The 8,063-nt window shown below is 55.1% G+C and overlaps 1 protein-coding gene across 1 annotated transcript; it reads left to right on the forward strand.

The window, feature by feature from the left end:
• The first annotated feature begins 624 nt into the window (after positions 1–624).
• ID1 (inhibitor of DNA binding 1) lies at positions 625–4,074 on the forward strand. The gene is made up of 2 exons (XM_007441027.4): positions 625–2,293; positions 3,563–4,074. Exons 1-2 carry the CDS (start codon positions 1,688–1,690, stop codon positions 3,602–3,604), a joined length of 648 nt encoding a protein of 215 aa, XP_007441089.3. The 5' UTR covers positions 625–1,687; the 3' UTR covers positions 3,605–4,074.
• Positions 4,075–8,063: the final 3,989 nt, after the last annotated feature.

The raw sequence follows: 8,063 nt of genomic DNA on the forward strand, positions 1-8,063 counted from the left end.
ACCCGCCTCGCACCAGCGCCGCTCGCTCTTTAGCCGCCGAGAGCTTCGCTTGGGGCTCAGAGGCGTGGGACGGGGCGACAGGGGTGGGCAGCCGCTCTCTGCCCAGCCGGACCCTCCTTCGCAGGGGCGCAGTGGGCTTCCCCGAGATGCGGGAGGGGCGCGCCATTCCCCCTCTTCGGGGCGGGTGGTGAAAGGCCCCGCGGGGCCCCGCGGCTCCCAGGGCCGCCTCGCAGGTGAACGGAGGAGCGCGGCGGGCGCGCTTCCCACGGGCCCCGCCCCGCGCCCGGCTGTTTCCAGGAGCGCCGGCCGCGAGGCGCCAAGCTGACAGCGCTCGGGATTTTTATGAATGGGTGACGTCACGGGCCTTGGCGTCTCGCGGTCTGAGCGGCTTGTCGAGGCACAGAACCCGCCCGGAGAGGGGGGGCGGGCTGCGCCTGCTGTGGGAAACGGCTGCAGCGTGGCGAGCCTCCAGGGCGAGGGCCGAGAAGAGGGGAAGCGGAGCGGGCCGGGGGCGGCGAGGAACCCAGAGCAAAACGCGAGGGGGGGTGCTGTGCGAATTTAAAACGGGCGGAAATCGGCGCAAGAGGCGAAGGGCAGGGCAGGGCAGGTGCGAAGGGCCCCGGTTGCGTCTGACCAGCCGGACGGGAGACCCGCCCCAGGGGACCCCTGCAGCGCTCCACCGGCGATCGCGGGCGCCGCTGCCTTGGGAAACTCTTGGCGCGGCTTTTGGTCGCCGGGATTTAGCGGTGCCTCGTCGCATCCTCGCCAGGCTGGTGGATTCCACCCCCAGTAAATGTGGGGGGCCAGTTCGGGACCGCTAAGAGCCTGAATTCAGGCATCGACCTAAACGGTCCTTCCCGGTCGGAAAACGTGAGACAACTCGCGCGGGTGACACGGCTGAGAACCCCCGTCAAGGGTCGCGCGGCGGAGCCAGGAAAGAAAGCCGGATCAGTTCTGGCCGCCGCCCGCGGTGGCTCTGTTCACACAACACGCCGAAGACCTAGATGCTGGATCGTCGCCGTCTGTGCCGCGCTTCCTTAACCGCAGTTTTTTCCCGGGGGGGAAGAGGCGTAACTTAACATGTGCGAATCCACTGGGAGGGGAGAGCAAAGAAAAACCCGACTCAGATGCTCTCCTCCTTCCACCTGACGCCCTTCAGATACCTCGCAGGACAGATCCGATAACCCCAACCGGGAGTCAGTGGAGTGGAAGTCATGGGTTTTGTAATCTAGCCTCGGGGCGGGGGGCACGCCCCCAAGACAAGCAGATTCCGCATGAAGCTGAGCGAGCGGATGTAAAAAAATTCCTCCGGAGCCTGAATTCCTTAGGCGTGATGCGCCCCCCCAGTAAATTTGCCGGGGGGTAAAGACGTGCCAGAGGTGCGGCGGGACGGAAGAAGAGGCGATAAAAGGAATGTTAAGACACACTTTTGTTTCCGTCTGCGCGGTTCGCGGCGGGAGGGAGGCGGGGGGAAACCGTCAGAGTTGTCGATCAAGCTGCTCGCAAGTGCGCGTCGCCCCCTTTCAACCGCCCCCTCCTCCCGACGGCGTGTCCCGGGGCTCCCTCCACCTGCAGCCCGCCCCGATCCCTCTTTTTTTCCTTCCAACCCCTCCGTACACGCGGAGGGGAGGCGGCGAAACCCGCGTCGCAGGAGCCCCGCGAGCTCACTCGGATTCCCTCCAGTTCAATGAGAGCGGGAAGCCGCGCCCCTCTTCTCCCACCGCCGCTGTCATTGGCTTCTCGGCAGCCTGTGGCTCCGCCCCGCAGCCCCGGGGGCTACAAAAGCCGCTTCTCGGGTGCCGAGGCCCCACTCGCGGCGGTGGGTTCGTTCCGCGTCGTCTTGTCTGCTGGCGCCTTTCCTGGTGGTGCGTCCCGCGTCGTGTGCTCTCCAGCCATGAAGGTGGTTCCCGCCGCCACCCCCGCGATGTCCCCCGGCCCCAGCTGCGCTCTGAAGGGCGTGCGCCTGGGCGCGGGCGGCGCGGGCGAGCCGCTGCCGCGGTGTCTCTCGGAGCAGAGCGTCTCGCTGTCCCGCGCGGGCGGTCCTCCGCCGCGGGGCTCGCCGCTGGGCCCGGAGCAAGCGGCGGCCGCCGCCTCGCTGCTTATGGACATGAAGGGGTGCTACTCGCGCCTGGCCGCGCTGGTCCCCACCCTGCCTCGCCATCGCCGCGTCTCCAAGGTGGAGATCCTGCAGCACGTGATCGACTACATTTGGGACCTCCAGCTCGAGCTGCAGGACCCGCTGGTTACCGGGGCGCCCCCTCCGCGGGGCGTGGACGAGCCGGCCGGAGCCGAGGTGAGCCCCTCGCGGCCAGGGCAGGTCTCCTAGGAGAGCGGGGGCCAGGCCCAGCACGTGCAGGAGGGGCCCCGCGGTGCCCAGTCCCGTCTGCCAACCCACCTCGAGAGCTTGGCTTCCTCCAGGGGCGCTGCCAGGCTCCGAAGCGCTCTGCCGCAGGCTTTTGCCGCGGGTTCAGAAAGCGGAGTGCCCCATTGGTAGCGCCGGGTCTCCTGCGCTTCTCCAAATATTTTCTTGGCGCACCGAAGAGGAATTCTTGGGCAGCTCTGCTTGCAAGGGCAAACTACCGGGAGGGGCGTTCTCGTCACGATGCCAAGTGCTACTCTTACCAATCCTTCTGGTGGGCCTCGATGCCCCCAGATTGGCCGGGGCGGATGCGAGCGGTTGGCCGGCACAGCTGGCGGATGACATGTTGGGGAAGACTTTATGGGAGGAAAGCTGTGCTAATTTTTGGTAGCCCCAAATCGGGAGGAGCCTGGTGGCACCTTTTAGGACTCACCAATTCTATTCAGAGGCAGAAGCTTTTGAAAGTTTCTGCCTTTGAATAAAATTGGTGAGCCGTAGAAGGCGCTACCAGTCCCTGGATGGTAGAAGAGACCAGCGAAGGAAGAGGTGATCCCTTGCCATTTACCTTCCTCACCAGATACCCTCTGAATTATGCCAGGCTTCCCAAACCTGTTCCAGTTCCAAAATTCATGTAAACCCGCAGCCAGCTTGCTGGAGCTGTAAATCAGCTTCTTTACAACGTGCTCAGATAGGGAAGGGTGCCCCCTCCCCAATTTTTTATTTTTTCTAGAACTCAGGCCTTTTGTACGAAGTGTACAGCTGTCTATTCCCCCCCCCCATTATACACGAAGGTTTGTTTGTTTGGGTTTTTATTAACGGTGGCATAACGGGTCCCTTTCGTTTTGCCAGACGGGGCATCTGCCATTGCGTCCCTGGTGGGTGGGCTGGCGCTCTGTTTGGGCTTTTCCCATCTTGCCTGGGACTGGCATTGGCCAGTTACGAAAGAAGAGATGCCTCTTGCTGAAACAGCTGCTCAGAGGCCTATTAGCATCTGAGTTTCACAATGCTCTCGAGCAGGCGCTTGACATCAGTCTGAAATCTTTGGTAGCGTTGGCAAGCTGCTGTCTGTTCCTCTTCAGGGACCGAAATAGTGTGCTGTCTCTTGTACGATAACCACTTTTTGCATTGTGAAAGCGATAGATGTCAACACACTGCTAATCTTTTGACTTGTGGTTTTTTTTTATTACCATTATTTTTAAACAGCCTGCTTGCGTTAATGCTGATGACCGAATCTTGTGCCGTTGAAGACCAGTTTAAGCCTGCAGAAGATCCCTGGAAAGAGGATGATATCGGTACCCCTCCAATGGCAGGGGAAGTGGGGTGCTTCCGTGGAGAAGTGGGGGCTCTGTCCCCCCATTCCCGTTTCCGGAGACACGGGCTGGACAGCAGACTGAAACTTGGTTGTTCTGGAGGCTGCAACACAATGGGAACCCTTGTGCATCACCGTAGGCCATGGTGCTTAATCCCCGAAGGGACCAACTCTACAAGAATTGGACTCCAGAGCGGCACCATCCAGGGGTTTAACGTTTCAATGGGGCAATGCTTTTTGTTTTCTTAAAAAAGCAGGATCTGAAACCTTTCCCAAGTATTTCTCAGATTTCTGAGAATCCCTGTATTGTATATTACAATGCTCTATTTCTGAGAATATTTTTTCTACGATAGTTTGCTGTTTGTTAGTGAACAAATGCATATAGCTGTGAAAAAGGCTTTTTGTAGAGTGTCCTTCATTGGGGCGATGAGGGGGGGCAGGGGTTTGTGGAGACCACCCGGCTATGCAGGTTGTGGAATCTGGGATTTGATGTCATGGCATATCTGGAGGGAGACACATTGGGAAAGTCTGTTAGTCTGGAGGTCAGAGTGGACTCTCGCCGATCATCAGCCCCAGGAATGGCTCCTGGCAGGTTCTGTCAATCATGGAACAAACCTGCAGAAGGTCCAGGGTGTCCTCGCTTGGTGAGACAAGCCACTGTTCTGATCTGTACGGCGTGGCTGCTGAAGCTTTACAACGGCGTCCTATCCAGGCTCAACTTGCATAGACCTGATCGGCCCTTTTGAATGTGGCGTCAGGGTGGTTCTGCTGGGTCTTTGATGAGTTCCATCAATCAGCTCTTGCGGGATATCTGCAAAGAATGGGAAAATCTCCCTACCAGGAAGTAAAGTCCAGCCAAGGGTCTGTGTGTGTGTGTGTGAGAGAGAGAAGGGGATCAGTCTCATCTCAACCAGGCTGAGCATGAAAAATGCTGTTTAGCTACCTTGGAAGTACCAATTTGGGGAAGGCTGAGATAGACCCCTCTCGGTGATAGAGCCCCCGCAATTTCAGAGGTTGGCTGTTCCACTGCTTAACAGTTCTCCCAGTTAGGAAATTCAGGCAAACCCAAGGTAGTTGCTTGCTCCGAGGAGCTTCTTACTCAACCGCCTTGCCAGGTAGGCTGATTCCACAGGCCAAATTTTATGAGGCTTCCAGCTAATCTCATGGAAGAAGTTTCGGTGTCCTCGCAAACTGCCAGACTAGTTTATTCCTTTTGGTTCCCATTTCAAGGCGGGAAGCTGAGGCTGAAACCCCGAAGGTGATGCAGTGCTCCACTGGGGCTCTTGGATGCGCTGCTCTGTGGCGCTGGCAAAATCCATCTGCTGAATGGTGTGGCTTTCTCCAGAAACTGGGTGGGTTAGGGTTGTGCTCAGAGTTGAGTAATGCTGCAAATGGGAGTGGGAAGGAATCTGTCCCTGCCAGTTCCTACGGCCTGGGGAAGACGGGACTAAGCAAATCTGAGCCGTGCAGCTGCTAAGCTGGGGGCAGGACTTGCCACGTGCAAGAGGAGCAAAGCTGGATGGGGAACGGGATGGACTCTGCCTGGCCTAGGTGGGCTGATGCACACCGAGCCCTGTGTGAGGTCTCATCATCTGGTGGGTCGGAAAAGCTGCTGGACCCCCAACAGTAAAAAGGAAAAACTCAGCTCCTCATCTCTTCACAGAAGCAAGCGGGTGGTTTTCTTGGCACCAACCTGGAAGTGACTTCAGCATCGCCACCACCCAGGAAAGTTTATTCGTTTCAACTTCTCAGGCTAGTCTACCCGCCGGCATTTTCTTCGGGTCTCCCATCTGAATATGAGATGGCGTAGCAGTTGGGGAGTTGGGCAAGAACCTGGGAGAGGCGGAAGCAAGCCCACCCTCAGCTGTGGAAACTCACTACAGTAGGTGACACAGGGTTGTCACACTCTCCCAGCCCAACTGCAGATAACAGATCCCCATGGAAACTGACTTAATCTCTAGCCAGTGTTTCTCAACCTTGGGAGCTTGAAGATGGGTGGACTTCAACTCCTGGAATTCTGGGAGTTGGTCCACCCATCTTCAAGCTCCCAAGGTTGAGAAACCCTGCTCTAGACATAGACTAAGGACTAAGAGTTGGAAGGGGTGTTAGAGGTCGTCTGTTCCAATCTTCTGCTCTAGGCAGGATGCACTGGAGCACCTGGGACAGCCTCTGTTTGAATACATCAAGTGAAGGAGAACTTGCCAAAATTTGTGGCAGCAAGTTCCACAGGCTGACAGCTTGCTCAGTAGGAAAACTCCTCCTGATGTCTCACTTGATCCTCCTTCCTTGTAGTTTCCACCCATATGTTCTGGTCCTGCCCTTGGGGCAACAGAGGAAAAGTCTACTCCCTCTTCCATGATAACCCTTCAAATCTTTGAAGACCACTCTCCAATCTCTTCTCCGTGGTCTCTTCCATAGGCTAAGCATACCCCAATCCTTTATTTATCTTTCATACAACTTGGTTCCCAGGTCCTTCAATATCTCGGTAGCAACCTCTGGACTCGCTCCAATTTATCACTGTCCAGTTTTTGAACTCTGGTGCCCAGAACTGAACCTAGGACTCTGCCTGGGGCCTGGCCAGGGCAAAGCAGAGTGGGACAATTTCTTCTGTGATCCGGACTCAGTGCTCCTGTGAATGCCCCCCAAGATAGCATTGGCCTTTCAGCACCTGCGTCACACTGCTGGCTCACGTTGAGCTTGTGGTCAGTGAAGACCCCAAATCTTTTTTCACATGGGCTCCTGCCCAGCTGGGCAGCGACTGTCAAGTATCAGTACCTTACAATTTTCCTACCCAGACGCAAGCATTTTTCTGGTTGAACTCCATCCAATTCATTTCATTGCTGCTGAAGCCTGGGTCAAGATAGTTTTAAATCTTGTCCTGTAAAAGTATTATCCCCCTTTGTGTCCTATGCAAATCTGAGAAGTGTCTTCTCAACTTCTTCATCTATGTCAGTGTTTTTCTGGGAGTTGAAGTCCACACGTCTTAAAAGGTGCCAAGTTTGAAAACTTGTATAAACTATTGTAGGGGAGATGGGCGGGGGAGAAATCCAATATATAAAAATAAAAAACAAAAAACACTGGACTAAGTTATTGCAGGAGAAGAGTTGCGTCCGTGTATAGTGGCAAAAAATCAGGAGGAATCTGGTAGCCCTTTTTCTGATGCACCAATTTTATTCAAAGGCAGAGGTGCAGCTACAGCTGGCCCTCTGTGGATCGATGAAGCTTATTCGAAGCTTCTGCCTTTGAATAAAATGTGTTCATTGGAAAAGAGGCCACCAGAGTCTTTCTGAAAAGCCAGTAATGCTGATCAAGTCCTATTCTCTCAGCTCTCTGAGGTCAGCCATGATGAAAAGGTTGGAGGCTCAGCCGCCTACGTGCATAATTGAAGGGCAAGTTAAAGTCTTCTTCCCTTACAGGAAACAGCTATTTTGGCTGCCCGACATGTTTATCTCTGCTTATCTTATCTACGGTTTTTTCAATTACCCTCAACGTCTGGGTTTGCTTGACACCCTGAGCTGTCCACTGACCACAATGCTGAGTTTGCACCACACACCAGATCATTTGTAGTTGGCGGATTGGCAACGCGCGTTGGACAAATGTTGCCTTTTTCCGCAGACACAGATGCAGAGTTTTCCTTGGCTTTGTGGGTTATTCATCCAGGGAATATCCCCATTTCCCAGCATCTTCTTTTCCTCCTTCATGCCACAGTTTTCCCTCTGGTCCAGCTGAGAGACCTTGAGGGTTGTGTCAACAATAAATGTGATGCAAATGGTCGGTTGGCTTCTGACCATAGGCAGAGGGCAACATCTGTGGAAGCCCCACTTGCTTTGCAGAGGGACCCAGATGGACTTTCTGTACCAAACTGGCTTTCGGTGGGTTTTAGCCCCAGAACTTCCCTCTTCGTGAAAATCCCCATAGCACGTAGGTGTGTTGCCATACTGTATTTCCCATTCTGCTTCTTGTAGGAAGTTAGAAAATTATTTCTCCTGATGGGCTGGTAATTAGGGTGGGGCAGGGGTGTCTATAGGGCATGTCAAAAAAGTCAAGATGGCAGCCACGAACGAGCAAAGTCCTGCCTGTTTTTGAGGTGCATCACTGTGCACTGTCATGGTGGCCATCTTGACTTTTTTGACCCTGTGGATGCTTTCCCAATGGGTGGGAGGTTTCTGAAGACAAAAGGAACAACTATGCAGTCTGTAGTGGGAATCCAAGAAGGAGCTACTGGTCCACGCTGGGTTTACTGTCCTGTAATTCGTCTTGCTTCCCCAAGGTATGATGGGAATTGTAGTTCTTTGGCTTCCCTGTTGCTGCAGTGGTCAGGCAGAGGGTGATGGATGTGTGGATGAAGCTTCATCTGAGCAAGGTCAAGGGGCAGCTGTTTCCATACGGACAATA

This window comes from Python bivittatus, unplaced genomic scaffold, assembly GCF_059951505.1.
Source record: "Python bivittatus isolate LINGU-HERP-01145 unplaced genomic scaffold, Pbiv_v1 ctg000700_np1212, whole genome shotgun sequence".
Taxonomy (NCBI): Eukaryota; Metazoa; Chordata; class Lepidosauria; order Squamata; family Pythonidae; genus Python; species Python bivittatus.

Bases quoted from the DNA above. Each gene is read 5' to 3' on its own strand.
- ID1 (XM_007441027.4), top strand. From the start codon at position 1,688: ATGAGAGCGGGAAGCCGCGCCCCTCTTCTCCCACCGCCGCTGTCATTG. The intron at 2,294-3,562 runs GTGAGCCCCTCG...ATTTTTAAACAG, and splicing joins ACGAGCCGGCCGGAGCCGAG to CCTGCTTGCGTTAATGCTGA.